A 26,834-nucleotide genomic window follows, 5' to 3' on the forward strand; every position below is an offset into this window, starting at 1 on the left:
CAGACCCTTCCAGATCTTTCTATCTCCCCCTTCTTTCATAAGATTCCCTGTACTCTGCCCAAAGTTTGGCTATGAGTCTTAGCATCTGCTTTAATATCCTGCTGAGCAGAGTCTTTCAGGGGCCCTCAGTGGTAGGCTCCTGCCTTATTCCTTGTTTTCACCTTCTTCTGATGTCTATCCCATTTGCCTTTCTGAACGAAGATTGAGCATCTTACGCAGGGTCCTCCTTCTTGCTTAGCTTCATTAGCTGTACAGATTTTAGTATAATTATCCTATATTATTGTTAAAAAAATACTCTAAAAATAGACACAGAAGTGTGCTGAGGAACAGTTTTACTATGTTGGAGAGAAGAAAAAGACAGGCAGGCTGTAAGATTTGGCACCTGCTGGGTGATGGTTAAGAGGAACACAGGAAGTTATGATTCCAAGAAAGCAGCCAGGTTCAGCATTGGAGGTTAGCTAGTGTGTGGTAGAAGGAGACAGGGTGTGTGGGGCTTCAGAGAGTATATTAGAAAGACCAAAGTGTCCAGAAAAAGACGGTTAGGGATTTAGTCGACATCCAAAAGAAAAAGATAGAGAAAAGAAAACCTACGTGTTTTCTGAGTTAGAAAAGCGGACATTAGCTTAGGAAAAATGGCTAAGTAACAGTACTGCCAAGATGGAAATGCCAGGTAGCCTGCAGGCTGCTGCCCTGATGGAGGGGCTTCTGGGAAAAAGGGCATTATCTCCTTGTCCTCCCCTTGCCCTGCATGTCTTCAGGGGAATCAGATTTTCTGGGATGGAGTTCTAACTAGGTGATTGACAGGATGGGTTAATTTTTAAATGGATGAGACAGTAAGATATAGTGCTTTGTGTTTAGAATTTTAGCTTAAAATATTAGATCTCCTTCCAGGCCCAGAGGGTTTTATTTTTATTTTTATTTTTTAATTTTTTACCGTGTGGAAGAAGCTTTTTTTTATTGGCCTCAACTAAGACCAGACACCTACCTCTTCCTTTTGGTATTTTAAATCTTAAAGAGAGGTTCCCTTTTCTAGTGTTACAGGGGAAACAGGAGGTGTGATCCAAAGCTAACTCTAAGGGAAGTGTTCTGTCCTCAGTGGTTACACCAGTACTTGGGAAGCCAAGTCAGGAGGCTTCCGCTAGTTCCAGAACAGCCTGTGTTTCATAAGTTCCACAGCAGCATAGGGTATGGTGTTAGACCCTGTTACAAACAAACAATGCTTAAACACAAACAGCAAGCTGGGCTAGGTAATTTAGAATCTCAGCTCCAGCTTCCCCAGAATAAAATTGAAAGACACACTCAACATAATCTTCACTTGATTTTTTTTTTTTTAATATCTTCATAGAGAACTCCATATACCTCCTCCTATAAGTGTCCTCCGATTGGTAAGATGGGGGTCAAGGACTCTTAGGTCGTCAGATGCTCACCTGCTCTTTAAGAATTCTAGCCAGGCAGCCATTCACCCAGGCTTTGCTTACCCACTCCTCATATCAGAATTTTGCTAGCACTGGAGATAAAACTGTTTGCTTTTTCAGAGTGCAGGGAATCTTATGAAAGAAGTAGAAAATAGTAAGATCTGGAGAGGACAGGAACTCCACAAGGAGAGCAACAGAACCAAAAAATCTGAGCACCGGGGTCTTTCCTGAGAATGATACTCCAACCAAGGACTGCACATGGAGATAACCTAAAACCCCTGATACTCCAACCAAGTACTATGCATGGAGATAACCTAAGACCTCTGCACAGATGTAGCCCATGGCAGTTTAATATCCAAGTGGGTTCCATTGTAATAGGAACAGGGACTGTCTTTGACATGAACTGATTGGCCTGCTCTTTAATTACCTCCCCCTGAAGGGGAAGCAGCATTACCAGGCCACAGAAGAAGACAATGCAGCCACTCCTGATGAGACCTAATTGGCTAGTATCAGAAGGAAGGAAAAGAAGACCTCCCCTATCAGTGGACTTGGGGAGGGGCATGCTTGCAGAGGGTGGAGGAAGGGAGGGATTGGGACAGGAGGAGGGAGGGAACCACAGGGGGGGATACAAAGTGAATAAAGTGTAATTAATAAAGAAAAAAATGAAAAAAAATTCTCAGTAAAAAAAAAAAAAAAAAAAGAAGAAGAAAAACCCACAAAAAACTGTTTGCTTTCTCAAAAGAGTAATTTTCGTGCCTCCTCCCCAGGCAGTGACGTAAAACATGACTCTCCATAGCTTCAAATATCATTCAGTGAATAATAAGCGGATGAGCCTGATTGTGCATGCTCTGACTGCACAGTCCCTCCAAGCTTCAGGGCTGTACGCAATCACACTTGATTCATCTTTGCTCAGTGTCTAACAGTACCTGACACAGAAGTGACAAGCAGAAGACATTCGGACAAGGGACTGACAGAACAAATGAATTGAGTGGTTTTTCTGCCAACTCATTAAACAACTGAATTCCACGACTGTTTTTGAAAGCAGCTATTACAGTGTTTATAATTCAGTTTGTCAACAGAATGAAACCAGTTTCCCAAGGGCTTTCAGAAGGCAGGGGTTTCCAAGGCACACTGGGTTGTTTTCAGGGTGCAGGCTGCTGTGTGGCCAAGCAGCTGTCCTAACTTCTAGGCCAGAAAGGACTGAGGGAACCAAGGAGTCTGGCAGGGGACCACTCCTGGCGAGAACCTGGGAGCCCGTCCACTTATACTCTCATCCTGACCTTCCCCTGACGGCCATGGAGTTCTGAGCAAGTTGCTATATCAGTGTCTAGAAAATGGATACTTCCCAGTGTGAAGATCTAATGAACTCACACTAACGCTCTCAGAGCCAGGGTTGCCGAAAGCAGTCAGTAAGTCCCAACTCTCACGCCTTCACCTGGGTGTAGTAGAAAGAACTTAAGCTTTGAGTTAGGCAAAACAGGCTTTTAATTCAAGCTCAGCCCTTAATCTCTAATTTTAGTGAACTTGTTTGGTCTTGTGTAAAATGGAGATAATGACACAGCAGAGGAACCAAATGGTGTTTAAGCTATTGCTAGTCTTCTGATCCCTTCTCCTCTTAAGTTTAGGGAAATGCCTTTATGAATTCACTTTGAGTATGAAGGGAAAAGCCCTAGGTAGAGAATACAGTGTTTTGTATACTACATAAGAATCTTGAAGGCAGTTCCCAGGAGGGAGCCTGTCACCCTGCTACTCAGGAGGCTAGGGAGGATCCCTGAGCCTGGGATATTTCAGAACAGCCTGGGCAATGAAGGGAGATCTTCTTCACTTAAAAAAACTGATTATGGGCCTGGGGGTCTGGTGTGGTGTGGTGACTTAGCTTGTGTAAAGACCTGGATTTGGTCCTCAGTGTGTAAGGAGGGGTGTTGAAAGGAGGAAGGGGAAGAGAGAGGGAGAGAGAGAGAGAGAATTTTGAGCACTCTAGGACTGGAGCTGTTCAGTATTAAGTTGTTTGTTACTTGACACCAGAATGGGCCATTCTTACATTTCTTCAATATTAAACAGGTGCTGCCTGATGTGGTGACACTTTGGGCCTGCATGGGCATTAAAGCAAACACGGGCTAGGAAAGGGATACATTGACACAAATGCAGAAGATGTGGGATCCGGTGAGTTGTGTTCACTCCAGTGGAGGAGCCACACCACTCCAGAAGTTCAACATGTTTATTATATAAAGCTGAGCCAGGAAGTGAGGCATTGCTTTTCTTGCATACCAAACAGGAGGCGAGGCTATCGCATACAGATAGGCCAGGAGCAGTGTTATTATACACAGCTGAAAGAGGAGGCAAGTTCAGTTAATCACAGCAGGGGCAGTCTCTGTAGGGGAGCAGGCTTCAGGCACCAGCAGGAGAAAGCTGTGGTGGACAGTTTGCATACATACTGTCAACATTCACACTCGGGCCCAAGGAAGCCTTTAGCATTCCTCCGAGCCTCACTCAGGAAAGGTATTGCCACTCTCATAGGGCTCTGGCCTTGGGTTCCTTGACACAGTAACAGCATACATTCACTGGGGCACTGCTCGCTCCCACAACAGGGAATCTGGCTTGCACAGGAAGATGGAATGTAATGCAGCAGTAACAAACAAGAGCCCTGGTAATGCAGGCGAGCCACAAATTTCTTGCCAGTGCTCAGGATGGCAATCAAGAAGTTACCTCTTACACCGATATCAAAGGATGAAAAACGAGAGTCAGCCGAACGAACCCGAGCACCCTGCCATTTGAGTTACAGACTTGGCAGGATTCTCACGACAATTAAAGTTAATGGATGTAACCCCCCCCCCCAGCACAAAGCAATCATTTGATAAATGGCAGCCATCATCATTCATCCTGTTGAGTCATGTATTATTTAAGAAATATTTCTCTAACCCAAGGAAGCTGGGGAGTAGCAGCTGGTCCATGTGGGGACAGTGGAGCATCCCACGGCCCATTCTGCCTTCCTACATCTCACCACAGACCTGTCTGTCCTTTACACAAACATGCAACAACACACGCCTTATAGAAAGTGTTGGCTTCTAGGCGCGCCCAGCTGGGAGTGCCCCTTTAGATATATGGGCCGGCTTGTGTGATGGTAAAAGAGTTTTTAAAAGTCGTGCTAAAGCCCCGAAGACTTAAAATATTTGATTTATTTCACTCGTCCTCATGGTAAGAGTGACAAGCAGGTGTTCTGAAAACAAACGGTTACTTAACTAGTGATCCGTTTTCCAGTAAGTGACTACCAAGATAGCCTGAGCACAGAATAGGTAGTGGCTTTGTTTACCCATGATGGAGTCATTGCGATTATTTTTAGACGAAAGATTTGGAGCCTGAAACACAACTCATAATTATGTGGCAATGAATCTTCAGGCAGTTGTTTTGTGGAATTAATTTGACCGTGGAAAACCTTGAAGTCACCACACTTTCTGAAAAATTCAGAAAATTGAAAACTGAAGATAGGACATTCCATGACCCAAGGCACTGTCTCCTGAGCATGTCTGGTATCTTTTTGCTTTGCAGAATGCTTGCCTGCTCTCTCAGGCCTTCTTCTTACTGTGCCCTCTCCTCTCTGGACTAAGCCTACCGATGGGTTCTGGTCACGAAGCATTCCTCATGACACCAGCCTGATGGATCTTCCTTTCCAGTGGCCTCTGCACGCTTTCTCAGAGCCCCATCCATTACATTCCAGTCTATTTTGAGCAGCGTCTTGCTATTTCTAAAGCCTAGGGATGTACCGTGGAATACATTTATAGCATAAGAATAACATACTAGATCAATATGGCCAAAAATCTGGAAGAGGGAAGAAAAAATATTGATCTTATCACCTGTTTCCTTCTAAGCCTTTTTTATGTTTATTTTTTTTCTATTGAGTTAATCCTAAAGGTCATGTAATTTCATCTACTGATATTTTTCCAACTAATGTTATATCATAATCTTTACTCAAACTGCTGTATGACCTAAAGGCTGCAAAACATTGATGACTCATCTGCAGCTGAAGTTTTAGACTGCTATTACAGTTCACACATTATATCTAAATGAGGTGGCTTATGTGGATTATACTATGTTTACATCTGTACGCGCATGCCTAGTTTGGTCTTGTTTCCTTTAGAATAGTGTACTCTAAGGTAAACTTCCAAACCAAAGAATATAATTATTCTTTTTTGTCGTTTTCTTTCTCGAGACAGGGTTTCTCTCCGTAGCCTTGGCTCTCCTGGACTTGCTTTGTAGACCAGGCTGGGCTGGAACTCACAGAGATCCACCTGCCTTTGGCCTCCCCAAGTGTTGGGATTATAGGCATTTGCCACTGCCCCCAACAAAATAATTATTCTTCTGGCCAGGAGTCGTATATATTGTCAAAATGCTTTCCATAAGAGTTGGACCAACTTATATCACCTGAAGCACTGGGTACATCAGTTCCTCCAGCCTTCAACCATACTTATTTAATTTTCTTACACATGAAATAGAATTGTATTTGCTGGCTTCTTTAATTTTTGATCAAATTATTTCAACTGTGCACAAAAGTATGGAGACAAACAGATAACTCCGGGCAGTAGCTTATCAAATCCTGACAATTTTTTCATATTTCACTGGCTTTTTTTTTTTTAATGTTGCATATTTTGAAGCCTTTGCATGCTCACCTCTCAGGTCCCCTCCCCTCCTTTCACAGAGACAGCAGCACTTTGATGGTTAGAATTCCCTTGTGTCCCTATTTCCGTATGTGTTAGCTGTCAAATCATTAGTTACTAGTGCATAGCAGAACTAATGTTGAAGGGCTCGGGTTGTGGAGTCAGACACACCTGTCTTTGAATGGCTGGCTGCTCTGCTCCTTGCTATCCACGTGGCTCCGAATCCCTCTGTGCCTTCCACTGTGAGAGAAGAATGGGTCCTACTATTCCTTATCACGTTGCAATGAAAGTTAAATGGTGAGTGCATGCAATAGTCTTGGCACAGAAGCCAGCACATAATACAATTGACTGCTGCTTTAGTTTTTCTGTGTGAATTACTTGCCACCTGAAAGTAGGAAGATGGAATTACTTAAACTTATGGAGTATTGTTTTTCAAACCTGGTCCTATTTAGTCTGAGGAAGTGCTACAATGATCTCTGCTACTGGGGAGCAGAGCTACCTCCAAATCCTCATTCTTTGCTCTTATTTACTGAAGTTCTACTGACTAGGAATTGAACAAGTCTCATTATAGTCCATTATACCTCACTTATGAGGTAGTTTTATAATTTTCTTTAACAAAATTGTTATAGATAGGCTCCTATTGATAGATTAAGGGTTAAAAAAAATTGTGTATACGTGTGTGTCTGTGCCTGTGAATGCAGTTGCCGGAGGAAGCCACAAGAGGGTGTCGGACACTCTGGAGGTGGAGTTGCATGCAGTTGTGAACAACACAGTGTGGGTCCTGGGAACTGAACTTGGGTTTTCTGCAAGAGCAATAAGCGCTCTCAATTCCTGAGCCACCTCTTCATTCCCTTACCTGAAATTCTTTTTCATTTTTGTTTTTCTCTGAATTTTCTATATTAAAAGTTTTTTTTTTGTATAACACCAGCAGTCTTGCCATTAATAACATATTTTACTTGTATTATCAGATTTAGAATCTTTATAGAGCTGTTATTACCTTTTCTCTATTTTTTAATAAGAGAAAGTAAAGATCTTTTTTTTTGGTCCTAATTTCAGTTTGTTAAAGTGTTAGTCCTAAGCATTTCAACTAAAACTACTTCTTAAAAATTCTTATATAATATAATAATTTATAATAATTGCAATATAGTCTAAGATATCATTTTTTAGTGTTTTTCAGGGCATACAAAAAGTATTCCGGAAATAAAGTTAAGTCTCTTGCCCATGAATAGACATATCAGTTTTGCTTATATTGTAGTTTGAAGGTGACATTTTATGGTAATTTTATTTTTACTCAGTTTACTTGAATATTTTGTCATCAGTGACAATTCCTTACTATAGTTAAGAAAATCAGATGTAGAGGAGCCAAGGTGTGAGGTTACTGATCGTTCCAACATGATCCAGGGATAAAGGGCCTCTGGAGTGACTGGGCAAGCTGAGAACATCCCAAGACTCAGAAAAAAGCTGACCTGAAGATGAATGATTGCACAAAGGCTACACTGATATAGAGAAGCATTTTGGACACACACACACGCGCACACACACACACACACACACACACACAGAAAGAGAGAATGAATCATGAAATTGGGTGGGGAGGATATGAGAGGAATTGGACGACAGAAAGCTTGAACAAAACACATTTCATTAAAAAAAGATTACAGTAAAAAAAAAAATGAAAAAGACAGTCAGTATAAATCCCACAAACTCAAGTTTTAGCTTTCTGCCAAGAAAGTGCTCCAACTTCCTCTACTCCCCACCCTCCTGGGGTTTACATAAACGTCCATGTTGGTTATGGGTGCTACGCAGGCCTGTGCTTTATAAATTATGTGGATGGCCCCTCACTCGGCAATCTGCCAGCTCACTCAGTTACTGCCTGAGGCTGCAGTGTAGCAGGCCTGGCCTTTTGCCAGCATCAGATCTGGCATGGAGCTTCATGCACTCTCTGACACCTTTCCCAGTGAGGCTAGCCATCGCCCCAGCAAAGCCACCTTACTGCTGATAAAAGTTTACCTCTTAACAGTGAGTGTATGCAGAGGCGAGTGCCCACACACACTGTAACCATTGTAAGAAGCCCTATAAACCCCTGGATAGAAAGGCAGCAGCAGGACCCAGGCGGTGTCACATTAGCAGGTAGGTACTTGGAGGCGACCACGGCCTCTGCCAGGGAAACACCGCTCATCTGCTGACTACGGCTCATTTCCTTCGAGACATTTTAAGCCATCTGTTCTAAGAGATGGTATGTGGGAAGACGAAAAGACTTCTAAAAAATTAATGTGATAAAGTCCCAAATCAAAACTGAGGCAAATGTAGGGTTGCTCTTCTCTGCTTTAATTTTTCTGGAAAACAGCCCGAGGGAGTGAGGACTGCAGCAGGTTTGTGAGCCTAGCAAGTTCAGGGCCTTTTTAAGGCAGGCCAGGGTGGGATTAGATGTTCCAGGCTACACTGTCCTCATAAGCCTGCCATGATCTGAAACTTAGATCTTGGTTCTGGGCCAGAATCAGACTGACCTTCAAAGGACTGAAGAGAAGGCAGCGACATCTAGACAACTGCCAGGCAAATCCCCTCTGTCTGCCTTTCCAATCCTTCCTCCTCCTTGCTGACCAAACACTCAAGCTTCTATGGCCTCCATAGCCGGGCTCTCAGGGAGTCTGTATCTTGTTCCTGTGGGGATCCTACTAAGTTGTATACCTTTGTAAGATGAGCAAATTAAGTACTAATGAGCATGGCTTTTGTTCTCAGTTGAGGACAGTGTCCTTCAGGTATCATTGCAACAAAAATAACTTGCACAACTTTCTTGAGGCAGATGTGTGCTATAGATCATGTTATTTGAAAACGTTGCCTAATTATCCATATAGATATGGATCAATGCAAAGCTTTTCAAGATGTCCGAATTAGGGAACTGTTTAATAAGTTAATACATATTGTATATAAAGATTTGTAATTTTTGTGTTATCCACAGTGTAAGTGTGAATTTGCTTTTGAGAGTTTGTTCTTTGTTAATTCATTTTGGCCAATCTCTGTGAGCATTATGAGGAGGACTGTATTTAATATTCAGGGGCTATTCTCATTTCCATCATGCAGTTTTATAATTGATGAGACAAGATACAGTGGGCATAAAAAGCTAGTTCTCAGTTTACAATAATCATTTATAGATCCATTCTAAAAACAAAACAAAACAAAAATCTCTAAGCTGGAGTTCTGGCTCACAATTTTAATCCCAGCACTCTAGAGGGTAAGGGGAAAGGATTTGAGTTTAAGGTCAGCTTGCACTATGTAGTAGAACCTCATTTCAAAACCCCAAAAGCCCAATCCCTAGACTTATGATCATTATTATGTCATAATTAAGTTAGAATTACAAGCATGTTCTACCATGCTTGCTTTAACAATGATCTTTTAAAAGTTTGCTTATTCTTAAACAAAGACACCAAACCTTACAGATTGAATTTGTGTCAGGGTTAAATGACTTCCCCAATAAGTACCTTGTTGATCAAGAATAATAATTAGGAGAATTACCTGTAATATAAGAGACCACAAGGAAAATTTCTTCTATTAAAGAAGTTACATAGGTAAAAACAATGATAGTAAATAACCATCTTTCATACTTGTCTCTAGTTTTATTAATTTTTTACTCCATTTAAAGTCTTTACAATGACTGCCAAATGAATAATAATGAATAATTTTCTATATGGTATTTCCATTTTTTATGTGTTTTTAAAATATATAGCTAGGAAAAAAAAAGATAAACTATTTTCCTCATTTACCTGAACATTTTATCTAGACTTAGTTTTGCTTTTCTGAGTCTGTTGTTAGACGTGCTAAAATTCCAGGCCTCCTTGGAAAGCTCAGGAAAAGAATCTACCATTCGAATAAGCCCAGGTCCCTCTAGGGCTGGTTCCAGAGATTCCCACACACTCTCTCATTGTGCAGAAAATGCCCCGGGAATTCCTTGAAAGGAAAACTTGCTTAACTTTGCCTGTATGTGTGTGTGCACATATGTGTGTGTGTGTGTGTGTGTGTGTGTGCGCACACGTGTAATGTTGTTTTAAGACAGGGTTGTATTCTGTAACCTCACCAAGGATGGAACTCATTATGAAGCCCAGGCTTGCCTCAAACTCCTGGCCATCCCCCTGTCTCAGGATCCTGAGTATAGGTATTTCTGGGTGTTTCAACATGCCTGTTTTACGAAGCTAACAAAATATATTAAAATAAATCCTCTCCTGCTTTGTAGAAGTAAATTTTTATCATGAAAACTATCTTAATGATTTTGTTATTTGAGTAGTAAAGTCACAACCAATCAACTGACTAAGATCCTGTTGGCATCAACAAACTCAATACATCTGCAAGTTTAGCATATGCTCTTGGAAGCAGCAGCAACTTTTAAAACTTGGGACAGCAGCTGCCAGGCCCTGCTCAGTCAGGAGTAGGGGGAACCTTCTCCCCAAGGGTTCATGGACACCCCTCTCAATACTGTCGCCCTCCCTAATCCTGACAGCTTCTGTTGCAAATTTCAGGAGCTCATTTGCTGCCGCTATCTCCCCCTATGCTGCAGCTCTTGAAACGCTCCTTTGTGTGCCAGACACTTCTCTTATTGCTCTGACCAAATACCAGAGAAGAAGCCACCTAAGGTGCCATCTTATTCACTTTTCTGTTGTAATAAGACACAAAAGCAACGTAAGGGATGGGGTTTCTTCTGGCTCACGCTTCTGGGCTACATGGTCCCTCATGGTGGGAAAGTCAAGGCCTTCGGGGCTTGAAACAGAAGGTTATACTCTGTCTACAGTCGGGAGAGAGCCAAGGGTGCACGCACGCGGTCTGGGATTCCATGCAGAGGGAAGGTGTGTCATCCTCACTGGCTGGGATCTTCTCACACCAACAAATAATCCCCTACAGGCAGGCTCCAGGCCTATCGCTCATCTTTTTGATTCCTGAGTCCGTCAAGGTAACAGCATAAACGATCCTGCGAAGGTTTATGTGACTTAGAGCTCATGGGGGTGGAGGGATGTCGTCTGTCTTGGAGGAGAAAGCACTGCGGAAAAGGCCAGGCTTATCAGAGCCATAGGTAGCGGAACTTGAGCAGGAAGTGAGGTAGAGCTGTAAACCGTAAGACCCTCCCTCGGCGATTCATTTCCTTCACCAAGGTTCCGCCTCCTAGGGGATCCTTTGTTAATCCCCAAAACAGCACCAAAAAGCTGGCAGTTGGCGCATGCCTGTGATCCCAGCACCGGGGAAGGCAGAGGCAGGCGGATCTTTGTGAGTCTGAAGCAGTCTGATCTACACAGTGAGTCCAGGACAGCCAAGGCTACACAGAGAAACCCTGTCTCGAAAAATCAAAAACTAAACCAAAAGAGAAAACAAAACAAAACACCCCCCCCCAACCCAACCAACCAACCAACCAAAGTTCACATTCAAACTGTAATACTTAGTATACTATAGATTTCCAGAAACTTTTTTTTTTTTTTTGGTCACAGTCTCTAGAAACCCTGTTTACCCATTTCAAACAAATGACCCAATTCCCCAATTCCTTTCTATCTTATCTTCTTCCCAGACTGTATACATTGGATACTCTAGGAAGCAGATGCTAAAGGCAGTGGGAAGAGTTAATAGATGAGAGCCCGTGGGAGATGTCAGAGCCAAGAGGCAGGACTGAGAAACAATGGCTCTGTCTTCTGCACAACAGGTTTGAAGAGGGTTCAGTCCACCCCGTAGAGGCAGAGATCTCTGATCACTGCCTGATCACTGGGGCTGTGCTTGAGAACTCGTGGGGCCTTCGCTAAGTTCCTCAGTCAGTCTGGCCTGAAATGCCGCCGAATTTCACACGCGGTGGGTGGCAGGAGCTACAGGCTGTCGGCCAGCTGCTCTCCTTACACTGAGCCATCAAGGTCTTTCTTGGAGGGAACCAGAGAGACACAACTTCAACATTGTCCCTGGATTGGCCCTTCCATTGCTCCGCCTCTGAACCCCTGGAGCACTATTCTCTTTGCCCTCATGCACATCTTTGCAGTAAACACTTCACTCTCCACGTTTGTTCTTTGATTGTAAAACTTTCACCCCCATCCCCTCCACCTCCTCAGCTTTTCAGCCATCCCGTGATTTCACCCCTCTTTCCAGATGAGGTAGTTTGAGCAACCCATTACTTCTTTCTTCGGCCAATAGTCTTGAGTCCTGAACCAACAGCCTTGTTAAGTGGCCATACTGCAAAACCCAGCTTGCCTTCTCTTCCATCTTCCTCCCACTATCCTCACACAGTACCACAGACTAATGTCATTGGTAGGGATCTTAGCACAACGGTACACAATACACAGGGGTCCTACGATGAGGTCCTTTCTTCTCTCATGGCACCTGAAGAATAATCTCCCAATTTTGTTGACATGTTAAAGAACATGGTGAGAAAAGCCTGGTCCTTGGAGTCATGTGGATCAGATTTGAAAGCCAGCTCTCTGATTCTCTTGGGTCATCCCTAACCACTGGGTCCTCTCCCCAGTCTGCACAATGGAGCTTACACTAGCTCCTCACAGCTGCTTGTGCTGAAGATCAAGTCTGTAGCTGCAGGCACGATGATTGCAGGCATTATTGAGATATCTCAGATCATTGAAGTTTATAATTAACGATTTTTTTTTTCCTTCAGTAACCGCTATGAACTATACTCAGGAGATAACCCCGTTTGCCACTCAGAACACTGTGACCTAATTCTACTAGTTTTTTGACATTTTGAGTTATTAAATAATTCCCCTGTGAACTAGTGCAGGTCAGCTCAGTGTGTATGTGTGTGTATGAGTGTGGTATATGTATGTGTGTAGTATGTGTGTATACGTGTAGTGTGTGTGATGTGGGTAGTTTGTGTGCAGTGTGTGTATGTATGTATAGTTTGTATGCAGTATTATGTGTATGCGTGTGTAGCGTGTATAGGTATAGTGTTGTGGTATGTATAGTGTGTATGTACGATATATGTGGATGTGTATGATGTATGTATGATGTGTGTATGTGTGTAGTATGTGTATAGTGTGTGTACAGTGTATGTGTCTGTGTAGAGTGTGCAATGTATGTGTGTGGTATGTGCAGTGTGTATGTCTGTCTGTCTAGTGTGTGTCTGTGTGGTGTGTGTCTAGTGTGTGTCTGTGTGGTGTGTGTCTAGTGTGTGTTTTTGTACTGTGTGTATACTGTGTAGAGTGTGTGGTGTGTATATTGTATGCATTTAGTGTGTATATGTGTGTGATGTGTGTATAGTGTGTGAGTACATAGTAGTGTGTGTATAGTGTGTTTGTGTTGTGTGTGTGTGTTGTGTGTGTGTGTGTGAGTGTTTTATTTTGTTGAACCCACAATGCTATCTGTTCTGTGTATCCTCCCATGTCTGAAAAGGAAGGGGGGAAGGCTTTGAGCCCTTACACACCGTCAAGGCTGCTGGCTCCTGTTACTGTAAGGGATCGTTCTGCTTTTCACAAGCCCAGTAACATGAGTTGATGACTACAAGTCCCTGGGACAAAGATCTCAGGACAAACAGTTCCAGTAAACACTGGTGGCTGAGTCCTGGCCTCTTCTCCCTCAGTAGCCCGACGACTGTGCCAGTGTTTTACAGCTGCTTTCTCATGGACACCGCAATGCAACTTCAACACAAAAGTGGAGGTCGAGTTCATTTTCTGTACTGCCTGGAACCAGAGACTTGAATTGGGGAATTCCAACTTTCTCCAGTGACCATACTACCCAGCAACCTCTCCCAATTTTCCTCCCTCTATTTTGGTAGTACTGGTAGGAGATAGTCACATGGGACGCCCAGGGATTACAGCCTAGAGGAATCCTGCTATTAACCTGGCCCTGGAGAGTTGGGTAATTATTTCTCAATAGTACTTTGCCATAATTTCTGAGCTAATTAGTAACCACAATGGCCAGGAAAAGAACGCAAACAGTACTTTACTTCATTTGGATGCGTGTGTCCATAAAGCAGGATCCACAACCTTTCTGTCATATAGCAATGTTTTTTTTTTCCTTAGTGAGACATAGCAACTTGTTATCTATAGTGTGTGTTTGCATTACAAACGTAGCACACACATGTAGCATTCAACATATTAAGCAATTAAATTTCTACAACAAATCTTCAAGGTAGTAGTCACTGTTACAATCCCAAATTTTAGGTGAGGAAACCGAGACACACCAACTTGTCCTCTATTTACTGTTGGATCGATGAAGTCTATGTATTAGGAACCAAACGTGATTTTCAAATCCAGCTTGGGAAAGTGTTCTTAATTTTAATTGTTGACCAATCATTTGAATCATAACAACCCATACAAAATTGAATACTTTGTAATTTCTCTTGTGTGGGAAAGGTTACAAATTATAGTTATTGATATGCCCTTATACAGCAGAATTTTCTAGTTATAGGGATTTTTAGACTTCATTCATACATCGTTTTCAATATTTTGATAATTGTTTTTGAGAAACTATTTAAATTTTTTTTGGTGATAGCTTTTCCTATATGTTATTTATCTTGTTTTGATAGACTATATAGTTTTATAAATAGAATGTTTTTGACATTTACTACATTATGAGATTTTGTTATAATATAAAAAAATCACCTTTATCCATTGTTGTACACTTCTTCAGCTTTCTTGTTGCTTGTCCAAACTGATAAGTTTGGATAAGAAAAAAAACAATGTAATAATATAGGATAAACCTACTAAAATCTGTACACCTAAAGAAACTAATCAAGAAGGAGGACTCTTGCTAAAATGCTCAATCCCTATCCAGAAAGGCAAAGAGGCTGGACATCACAAGAAGGCGAAAAGAGGGAACAAGTCAGGAGCCTGACACAGAGGACCTCTGAAAGGCTCTGCCCTGCAGACTATCAATGCAGATGCAGATCAATGCAGATGCCCAACCTTTGGGCCGAGTGCAGGGAATCTTATGAAAGAAGGGGGGAAACAGTAAGATCTGGAGAGGACAGGAACTCCACAAGGAGAGCAACAGAACCAAAAAATCTCAGCACAGGGGTCTTTCCTGAGACTGATACATCAACCAAGGACCATGCATGGAGATAACCTAAGACCCCTGCACAGATGTAGCCCATGGCAGTTCAATATCCAAGTGGGTTCCATTGTGATAGGAACAGGGACTGTCTCTGACATGAACTGCTTGGCCTGCTCTTTAATTACCTCCCCTTGAGGGGGAGGCAGCATTACCAGGCCACAGAAGACAATGCAGCCACTCCTGATGAGACCTAATTGGCTAGTATCAGAAGGAAGGAAAAGAAGACCTCCCCTATCAGTGGACTTGGGGAGGGGCATGCATGCAGAGAGTGGTGGAAGGGAGGGATTGGGACAGGAGGAGGGAGGGAACCACAGGGGGGATACAAAGTGAATAAAGTGTAATTAATAAAGAATTATAAAAAATTCAATGTGTTCATCCTAGGGATACATGTCAAGTTTATGAATGTAACATATACTTTAAATTTAAAGGACTTTTTAATTATTTTATGTGTATGTTGGAATGTATGTATGTGTTTCCCATGGTACAGAGACAAGAAGAGGGCATCAGAACTGGAGTTATGATTATGAGCAGCCCTAGGTGGGCATTAGTAATTGAACCCAGCCCTCTAGAAGAGCATCAAGAGCTCTTAACTGCCGAGCCATCTGTCCAGCCCCAATAATGTCTTTATAAGAATATTTTTATTTTTGGAAAATTGCATACAATGATTTCAGTTATATCCTGCCCCATTCTTCCCCCTAATGTCTACCAGATCCACTCAAGAATGTCTTAAATTTTTTTAAACCAAAATTTTAGTTTGATATTAAACATATTTTTAGTATCTACCTACACCTTCTTTTTCCTTCCTTCTTTTTTTTCTCTCTTTCCTAGATAGGGTTTCATTATGTCCTTCATGCTAACCTCAAGCTCTTCATGTTGTAATCCAGGTTCGCACTGAGCTCTTGATCTATTGGTTTCCATCAAGCCTGGGATTATAGGTATGTACTATTTTGCTTGACCAAGATTTGATCACTTATATAAAAATAAATAATTGCATCTATGTAATTAGTGTACAAATTTGTTTTTCTCTTTAATGAATGGTAAAATTGTATGCGTACCAAGTAGTTCTTTAAAGTAAATTTATGATATATGCAAACATTTGATTTGAATGCCTATTTTATATATCTATACATCCAGGGTGTAAAAGCTTCATGGACAAAAGAGGTTGAGAGTTTAAGAAGTCTAAGAACCCCTAAACTGGGTCTATTCTTCCTTCTTCACCTTCCTTCCTCCCTCCTTCCTCCCTCTCTCTATCTCTTTTTCTTTCTTTCTTTCTTTCTTTCTTTCTTTCTTTCTTTCTTTCTTCCTTCCTTCCTTCCTTTCTTTCTTTCTTTCTCTCTCTCTCTTTCTGTCTCTCTCTCTCTCTCTCTCTCTCCCTCTCTCGCTGGAAAGCACAAGGGAGGCCAAAGGAGGAGAACCAGGAGTTTGAAGGCAGCCAGGGCTATACACCAAGTTTCCAGCCAATTTGGGCTCTTTGTTAAACTACCAGTCATGAAAAGATAGATATGTGGATATACTAGTTTCACTTTCAATGTTTTTCTTTGTGAAAATTTTAGTAAGTTTTTAAGCCATTTTCAAGTGTTGTAATTAATGTTCTACATATTTAAATCATAGAAAGAACCATCTCATTATATTTTCCCATTTCTGTCACCTAGCATCAGAATCAGTTGACACTTGGCCAACATCTCAGGATTGGGCGAAATAACTGCAGGTCTACAGGAAGGACACTAGATGTATAACCACGGTGTGATACATTTCAACAAATGTGGTGAGTGATAGACTATACTTCTAAACGTACGCCTCACAAGTTTTTAGTAGTTTTTTCTTGGGGGTGGGGAATGCATGTATGTTCGGCTTTTGTTAGCAACTTCCACAATAGGAAAAACCACCACTGGACTCAAAGCCTAAGGGACTTGAGCTCTGGGTTATTTCTGATTGACACGCTTGAGCACAGAGCCTGCCTCTTGCTACAGTGGCTGACGGAATTTATTTTGCATCTAAATATTGGAAGGATCATCTTGCCAACAAGAAGAATGTAAAGAGGGTGTTGTGTCCCTTTGTCTCTCCTCAGAATGTCTGCTCCCCAGAAGGGTGGGGACTAAAGTGGAGCAGGGCTCCTACACGTGGGAGGCTGGGACGACCTCTTTTCTATTCCCACCGTGATCCATAAACGGTGCTTGTGGAATGCATGATGACAATTTTAATTCTGATCTCCCCCCGCCCCACCTCCCAACCTCCAGCAATTTTGACTGGTGGTGAAGCGGTTGCAGGGATTACCAAGCACCTTTTATAATCGTGTCCCAGAAGGCGTGCATAGGAAGACAGGGCTTGGGGTGAAATTATGGCCCTTCTCTCAGCTTGTAAGTAACAGGATGGAGAAGTACCAGAGAGGCGTCAGGGATGGTCTCCCTCAAGCTGTGGGCTATAGGTATTCTGCTCCTTAGAGCGTCCCAGGCTAGGCTTTAAGGCCCCGCCCCCAGCCCCAGGCCCCGCCCCCGATTCCTCCAGGCCCCGCCCCTCCCGGCCGGGCGCGCCGGGTTAGGGTTCTGCGGGGCGGAGGGGTCTGAGAGGAGCTGCCGCTGCAGATTCGCCCGGAGCGGAGAGCTTCGGAGCCTGGGCGCAGCCCGGGATCGCGCCGCCGTCACCCGGGAGCCGCTCGCTTCCCCGGCCCGGGCCTGAGCGCTGCCGGCTGGGCCATGGCAGCCGCCGCGCCCGGGGGCCGTCGCTGAGCAGCCGTTAAGCCGCCCGCCCCGGTCCGGCCCGCGCCGCCGCGGCCCAGGCTGCGCTCAAGTTTCCGGCCAGAAGCCGAGGCGACCGCGGGCCCGGAGCTCCCGGCTCGCCCGCTCGCCCGCTATGTGGGGCCGTTTCCTGGCCCCGGAGGCTGGCGGCCGGGACAGCCCCGGCGGGGCCCGCAGCTTCCCTGCGGGTAAGGAGGACGGCGGGCGGGTTGGGTTGCGGCCGCCGGGGTGTCTCGGGAGCCCGAGCCCTCAGGCCTGCGACCCCCTCACGGTGACCGCTCGGCTCCTCCGGGCCGCCCGGCTGCGCTTTGTTGTCCCTCGTGTGGTGCGGGGCTGCCCCACGCGGGACGCGGGCGGGAAGGTCGCTGCGGTGTGGCCTGCAGCCGCTGCTCCGGGAACGCCGCTGGGGACGTGGTCGCCCTTCGGAAAGCCGGTCGCGCCGCCGCTGCCATCGGAGAACCCAGCCGCCTTTGAGAAGCGGGGCTCGGGGAGACTAGGGGGCTGCAGCTTTGCGGGGGTGGTGGGGGCTGTTAGAGTCGGACAACCATTTCGTGCCTGCATCACCCAGAAGTTGTGTAGGAGCCACTAAATGAGAATAAATCTTTCCCCTAAGCTGGGATAGAGAAGGAGGCTAGGCTTGACCGTGGCAAGTTATGACAGTCCTTAGGGGCACTTTAATCTTAACCGAGCTGGGAACCCCTTTGAAAAGCCGAAAGGTGTATAGACTTTTTGTTTTCTCCTCCAAGAAAAAAGGCCACATATTCATCCGTACACAAGTTTTCTCCTACAAATTTAACTATTTTTTTTTGGGGGGGACCCCTCTATGGTAACCCTGTTCTACAAAGTGAACTTGACTTGTGTAACTTAGAGGTAGTTGTGTGCATTTCTCAAAGCTGTTTGAAATGAAGCATTTAGTAGGAGTCCTTTTGTGATATTCTCTGCCATTTAGAATGCACCAGGCAGGCACATTGCTAATGAAATTAATATTCTTTAATAGTTTAGATTCTAAACAAACTATCAGTGGTTCTCAACCTTCCTAATGCTGCAACCTTTAATACAGTTCCTCATGTTGTGGTGACCTCACACCATAAAATTATTTTCGTTGCTCCTTCATAACTGTAATTTTGCTACTGTTACGAGTCAGAAATTAAATATCTGTGTTTTCAGATGGTCTTAGGTGGCCCCAAGGGTTCGCGACCCACAGGCTGAGTACCACTAGTTTAGAAATTTGTGTTGTGTGTATGAATATACATATATATCAGGTTTGAAATTATTCCTTTACACTGTAGACCCACCCATAGTAGTTTTGTAAGTAATAGAGATTAGCATAGCTAGGAATTTAATAAAAATATATGCAGGGAATTACTTTCTAGAACGTTTTATTTGTCGTCTTAAAGAGTAGACACCAGATTAGAGGTTTCCAATGCTTAGCCAGTTGTCGAAGGTCCTGGTATCTAAGTGGCTTAGTGATGGAGAAGATACTCATCATCCCTGGGGGCCAGATAGAGTGGTTTTCATCTATTCATATGTGTCAGAACCCATCTGTGATGTCTTTGTAACCTAACCTCTAAAATCTTATTCTTGGTAATTGCCTGTGTTGGAAGCATTGTGTCTATTTTTCTTTTGTTTTCTACTAAGAAAGCATCTTAGAAGTTAAATAATTGAAAGATTTCCACGTTACACTGCAGTTTTTAGACATTTACTATTTGTAGAATACAGAGGAAGAAAATAGTTTAAAATATTACTCAGATTTAAGGGATTCGGATAGTATGTATTTTTATAAAATTGTGTTCTCAGTGTTGATAGCATTAAGTTATAAATCATGATACTTCTCTCAAGTGAAATAATAAAAAAATTTAAGCTATGTACTGAGTGGATTATTTTTATAGTAATGGTAATTACTATAATGGTAAATGTAATTATTTTCTCCTTGAGCTAATATAAATATTTGACATTATTTAAAATTAATTTTTACAAGTTATTCTTTAGATAAGCTCTCTAGCAAATGATCTGAGTGAAAGAGAACATGGGCTAGTTCTTGTGGAAAACTTTTTTGTACAAATATGAAGAAAATGTGTGTCTTGGAAGTACCGTATAATGAATATACCCTTTGGCTAATTTGAGCAATTTTAGGGCCTATATGAAGATAACAACCCCCACCCCCACCCCAGGATCTCATGTAGCCCAGGCTGGCCTTTAACACAAAATTGCAATGTAGCCAAGACTGGCCTGGAGCTACTCATCCTGCCAAAAGCAAAGTGCTGGGGGATCACAGGCTTGTGACGTCAGACAAACTTCATTAGCCACCTTTTTGGTTCTGAAGCTGGTTTATGCAAATAGGTAATTGACTAAAGGGAGAAGCAAAGGTCATACAGTGTCAGCTTGCTGCAGCGGAGAGGAAGCTGCTGCTGCTACGGTTTAAGGGTGTGGCAAAAGCAAAGGGAATAGTATGTATACTCTAGAAAATGGGAAGCATAGGCTTTTTCTTTAGCATTTGGTCGTGTGTATTCAGGAGTGCAGGTTTATGGCCAACCTTGTTCTAAAAAGAAAAACCCAAAACCAAAAACCTAAATCGAATATTTTTTTACATTTCTTATGCAAGATCACATAAAAGTCCTCCCCTACACTTAACTGTAGCTAGAAGACTACTTTATGTATGTATGTATGTATGTATGTATGTATGTATGTATGTATGTATGTATGTATGTTTTTTGAGACAGGGTTTCTCTGTGTAACAAGATTCCTGGCTGTCCTGGACTCACCTTGTAGACTAGGCTGCCCTGGAACCCACAGAGATCCACCTGCCTCTCCCTCTTGAGTGCTGCGATTAAAGACATGCACCACCACACCCGGCTTTTAGAAGGCTACTTTAAAATCGGAGAAGTGGTGTGTCTTTTGAGCACTTGAAATCACTTGTTTTCAGAGTGTATATTGTGTATACTAGTATCAAAGTTGATTGAAAGATGGATATATTTTCCTTAGGCTTTTGAAATCTAGAATTAGACAATGATATTTTGAGTAGTTCTACTTACAATAAGTATGTTCCTTAAAATAGGTCACACACATACACACAAAGTCTTATTTTGTTTGAGACAGGGTCTAAATATGTAGCCCTGGTTGGTCCCAAACTTAAAGTAATCCTCCTGTTTCAGTCTTCCAAATGCTGAGATTACAGGTATGAGTCACCATTCCTAGTTTTGGAAATCATATTTCAAAATTTAATATATCCAATCCTTAAAACATTTTGGGGTAGAATATTATGCATTTAAAACATGCTAAAAATGTTACATTTAACACTTGCACAGTGTCACTTGTTCATTGCTTTGAGCTTTAAATTTGCATCTTCATAGTTGATGCATCACTTATCAGCTGCCTAGTGATGTCATAATAATAGTGGTCATAGCTTGTAAGATGATAACAAATGATGTTTTCTGCTGTGGTTCTGAGTTAGGTGCACCTACTGTATGACTGTAACCATTGTTACAGTCTGGTAAAAATGAAAGGTAGCAAGCCTTTCAGCTAAATTCAAGTGGCCATGTGCTTTCATAGTAGTCATTGGGGCGTGCAGGGTGAATCACAACTTGAGCGATGACTTTTGTGAAATGAACTTGTTTAGTAATTGGAATTTTATCACCGCTTGGATTGAATGAAACTGGTATATTAATCCTAGGCCAGGAAATAAATGGTGAGTTGAGCTGATGACATGTATTGTTACAAATTCTTAGGTGTATTATAAACAGAAAGCTTCTAGTTACAGTTTTTCTGTCTATAAGAAATATGTGCCCTGAGAAGATAATTAAGACTTCCAGCCTCTTAGATACCATTTTCCTGAATTCTAGCTTAATTAGTTCCCACAAATTGTGCATTAAATAAGAAGAATGTGATCACCCAGGTAACATTTAAACCCCAGCATCTTAACTACTACTAGTGATATAAGGATTTTTATATTTTATGCTTTAATCTTTAAACATACTGAAAGGAAAGCCATTTATTGTGGAAGGGCACTAATCAAGAATGGAAGTACTGGAGATAGTGCCACCTGCCCGTAATCCCAACACTAGAGGGGCAGAAGCAGTAGGACTGTAGCCACTTCAAGGCTAGTCAGGTTGAGTTCTAGGCCAGTCAGGATTACCTAATAAAACCCTGTCTCAAGAAACCCAAAACCAGACCAAACTCAAAATCCACACCCAACTACCCCTCACAAACAAAACAAAGAATAGGAAGGACTACCATAATAAGAATATCAAATTGCTTTTTATACTTATATTTTATTTTGCCTGTTTTTATTTTGAAGTATATGTTGTGGCTATCTAGTATGGTGCTTTCCACCTAGGTATATGTTTTGTTATTAAGTATTAACCGCATGTCAGGCTTTGTACTAGACCGTGGTGTTAATACCGTTGAACCAGAAAGTGAAGCTCCTTCCTGTAATGGGGCTTACATTCTCTCGGGGAGGAGAACGGGGGAAGGGCACAGAAGAAGCTGGTTCAGCTGATGCTGCTCACCAGAAAAGGAAACCAAAACGTATGAGCACAATAACTTTGGGAAGCCTGGTCAGAGAAGGCCTTCTTGAAAAGGCTGTTCACATGAAGAGAGGTGTGTGGGCTCCAGGGTGGGCTTGGAGAGCTGCAGGAATGTCAGAACCCAGGCAGCCCTGAGCTTGATGAGCAGAAAAGTGTGGTGGGGAGGACTTGATCATGATGCATGGCTTTTTAAGAAGTGAGATTAATTTTGTTTTGCTTTTCTATTTTTTGAGACAAGGTCTTATTATCATTATCATTGGCTGGTCTACAGACCAGCTGCTCATTATGTATCATTGGCTGCTCTGTAGACCAGGCTGGCTTCAAACAGAGATCCACCTGCCTCTGCTTCCCCAGGGATCAAAGGCATTCATGTACCACCACGATGGATTGGATTTTATTCTGTATGTGAAAGGAAGTTACCTGAGTAAAGGCAAAGGAGATGTTGACGGTTTATTCTTTTACTCAGCACTTGAAGCTGACATTGCTTTGTGTACAGGGGACATGTAATGGACATTCTCTATTGTTGATTGTAAATCACATGTTGATTGTGTAGGGAAAGAAATTGTGAAGAGGTAGAAGCAAGAATAGCAATGAGGAAACCTGTTCTTTATACCATTGTGGTTATTAGATAAGAGATGATTTAGATTAGGGTAGTTTGATCAGATTCTGAGAGAAGAGGGTAAGTCTAGAATATTTGTGAGAAATAAAGTTGGATTTGCTGATGAATTGGAGGTAGCAAGCAAGGGAAATGAATCGAAGGTGACTCCCTAGTTTAGCTTCAGTAACTATAATGGCTTATGGTCACATTTTTCTGTAGTGGAAATGCAAGTGGGGAGAAGTACTGGGGAAGGTTAAGAGTGAAGCCTGACGTCTGTTTTAGAGTTCAGGTGAGATGTTGAGTGGGGGATTGGTATATAACTATAGGCCAGTGTGGAGGTCACTGGATCTGGAGAGATAGGAGTTATGTTTATATAAATGGTATCAGTTATGGGAACTAGATGTCACATGGAGAGACTATAGAAAAGATAGTGGAGAATATAGAGGAGAGAGCAGAGGACTGAACTCTGAGACACTAATATTTCTAATCAGGTAGAGGAAGGTGAGTGCTCAACGAGATTAAAGTGGGAATAGCTAGGGAAGTGTTAGAGTAAAATTAGGAGAATGTGTTGTTTGAGCATCAAAGTCTCATATGTCTGTAAGGTTATATCAGATAGGTCAGAAGGAGATGGTCATATGCTACTGACCACTAACAGTGAGGGATCTAAAAATATTAAACTTATGGAAATTAGGTAATTTCATTGCATAAAGATTAATGCATAAATGTTCAAAAAAATGTTGGCGTTCATAAGCTAAAGCCGCCACGTCCATGGGCTTGCTGGTGACCTCCAGTTTTAAAGTAGAGAAGTACGCTGGGTTTGCCTAGGATTGAAGAGTTTCTTGGGATCTTGGGATACATGCCTTGACTCTCAGAGTATCTGCCTGCTGTTAACAGTGTTCCCTCCCATCCATCGGAATGAGAGTCTTTCTCTCTCTTTTAATCCCTTCCTCTTTTTCTCTCCCTCCCTTTCTTCAGAAACACCCCCCCCCCCCTTATTTGAATAGTAGCTTTTGCTGCCATGGGGCTTACTATGTAGACCATGCTGGCCTGGTACTCATAGAGATCTGCCAGCCTTTGTCAAGTGCTGGGTTTCAAAATGTGTACCACCACACTAACTTTGTTTTGTACTTTTATCTTGTGCTTTTATTAACCATCCTCTGGATTAATACTTGTAGCTGGTCTTTTACTACTTTGTGGGTTCTTCTTTTTCCCACTCTTTATCCTCCCCTGGTTTCACCTCCTATCACTAAATAGGAGAGAAAATAGGATAGAGGAGGGAGAGAGAGAGAGAGAGAAAGAGAAAAGTAGATAGAGCAGAGAAAGATCTGAATCTAATTTCTTCTTGTTTCTTCTTTGAGCAAACCTTCTAACAAACACAAATGACTGACCACCACCCACCAACCCTGCCTCTTGTGACCCTAGCATTTATATACTCTCTGAAAAGTTTCTAGAATTCCAAATGTTACACAATTGCAGAAACCATTTGTAGCTGAAAAAACCACACCTCTGCTAAAGCGCCAGGCAAATCATAATCAGCTGTTGTGGACAATCTGAAGCAACCTTATATCCTCATACCTGGGATTAAAATGAAAAAATTTTCTTATAATATTTCTGTGTTTTTAAAGAAATCAAAATTCCAGAATTCTCATTACATTTCCCCCTTCTGTTTTTAAGCCATTAATTATGCTGGGTGTTAGATGGCAATTATAAAGAGACATTTTCAATGAAATAAGAGCTTTCTGGGTCAGTGGCCAAGATTTTCAGGTGACCTCACCTACTCAGTTGTAATCTTTATCAATTTTGATGGTATCCACAGTTTTTCATTTCCTGTGAATATATAAGTAAGTCCACGTCACCAAAGCAAAACTTGATAGTTTCCATTCAGATGTTAACACGTCCTTATAGTATACAGGATAATTTAATTCCACAGTTTTTTTTCCGCCATAACTTGGTGACTCTCTCTTGCTGAGGGCTGAGGTTTTTCAGTCTGCAAGTTAATTCTTGACTGAAACAGCTCATAATTTTTGATGTGAGGCCTTGAGCTAGGTACCCCATTTTTTTTCCCCTCATGGCAAGCAATTGCCTTGGATACATTTTGGATCTGTACTCCTGAACTCAATGGCAGCCTTTGTTGCATCACATACACACCCCAGGGAGCCTAGGCATTCTCTCTGGTTTGTATTTAGAAAACCATTGCCTTTAGAGATGCCTTGTTTACAGTTTTGTTGCAAATGACTGTATTTCCCACAGTTAAAGCTCTGGGAATTTCAGATCTGAGATCTTTGGCGGCTTGGTCATTGTCTCTCTGCAAATGACTATTTACCACAATTGAAGCACTGAGCATTTTGATACCCAGCAACTTCTAGGTGTAGCGTGACTTGCTTTTATATTAAAATGGTACGTTAGAACCAATATTGGTCATATCCCTTATCTGACAGTCCATACGTGCTGAAAAATTAAAGATATTTATATTTTCTCAGAATTTCATTTTGAAATATTTTGTTTTGACTTATTTCTGCATTTAGACTTAATATTCATGGTACTTATGTTCCTAAGTATTAGAAAACTAAGAGTTATTGAGGAATTACCATCCTAGGTTGTCAGCGTAGGCCACACCTAATAAAGGTAGCCTTCTTAGCACTTTTGTTGAACAGTTTTGTTGTTTAGGAGAATTGATTTTGATGTTTATCTTTTTCTGTGGATAGACATAGCTTGGCCTCTTAAAGAACGCTTTCCTCATGGGGTGATGCTGTGAAATAGTTAGAGTCTAAGACAAGGACAAGCCCCTGGGTCACCATTGTTGTGTGTATGCACACATTAACAACGTCTCAGGGATTTCCAGTATACCTCAGTTTTCTAGTTCCTGATAGAAACAGGCTAATGAGAACAGTTCATGGTTCTGAGTCTGCATGGCTGTCAAAATACTTGTTTCCACATAACCAGAAGGTAAGGTCATCCATACCTTGATACCAATAGGCAGGTAATGTTTTCATGGGTGAGTTAGTCTTGCCTGTGTTGGTAGCTAACCTTTTGATTTCTTCTTCTAAGAAAACTTGATGAAGAGTTATTTGTTTGAGTTCATAATTTATGAAATATGAACTACGTATTTATTTTTAAATAGAGCTATTTTAACAACAGCCTAAGTCTTAACTTTAAGGCTTTAATAGTACAATTGAAAATAAAAAAATTCATAATTATGTTTAAAGACTCTGTTTGCAAAACTGTTATTTGTTGTGTTTTAAAAATTATTTGCAATATTTAGTGAAAAGGACCTTTTAGCTTTTTCATTTATATTTTAGCATGTTTTGAGGTATATAATACATTGTTATTAACTCGTCACCATAAAGAACAAAAATTCACTAATGCTACTATTCCAGTTTATCTGAAACTTTGTACCTTCGATCGACATGTCACCTTTCTCTGTCCTCTTCCCCCTTTCATATTTAGAAAGCCACATCAACTAGTTACTGATTAGTTTAAAATCTTTACATGTAAGAAGGCCAATTAGCTTACAGATAACTAGGTTTTAATGTAGTCACATTCTGACTAGCTAATGTGTTATTTGAACAGACCACTTACTAATTGGATGCTGTTAGCTTTATATTAATGTAGTGGAGAGCTATCTTCAAGAACTACTTTAATTCCCATTCTGGAACTGAGCTTGTTTTCGTATTAGTTCTTTCTTTTCTCTGACCTAGAATTTGACCTCCATTCACAGTTCATCATCTGCACTGATCTTTTGACTTCTTTGTGATTGGAGGAACACAGCTTCTTAATGACCCTCCCCTCTTTGCCTATTTTTTTTTCCTGACAGTTTTAAAGTTGTGTGTGTGTGTGAGTGTGTGTGTGTGTGTGTGTGTGTGTGTGTGTGTGTGTGTGGTGTGTGCACATAC

At 41.9% G+C, this 26,834-nt stretch overlaps 1 protein-coding gene across 1 annotated transcript in view; it reads left to right on the plus strand.

Annotated features, from left to right (window-relative positions):
- The first annotated feature begins 17,635 nt into the window (after window positions 1–17,635).
- The window catches only part of Cep85l (centrosomal protein 85 like), a 99,237-nt gene continuing 90,038 nt past the window's right edge, over window positions 17,636–26,834 (plus strand). The window contains exon 1 of the mRNA XM_055599369.1: window positions 17,636–18,008. Within this exon, the coding sequence (XP_055455344.1) occupies window positions 17,936–18,008 (73 nt within the window). The 5' untranslated portion in view covers window positions 17,636–17,935. The remainder of the gene's footprint in view (window positions 18,009–26,834) is intronic.

This window comes from Psammomys obesus, unplaced genomic scaffold (genome assembly GCF_907164565.1).
Source record: "Psammomys obesus unplaced genomic scaffold, mPsaObe1.curated_primary_1811, whole genome shotgun sequence".
NCBI lineage: Eukaryota > Metazoa > Chordata > Mammalia > Rodentia > Muridae > Psammomys > Psammomys obesus.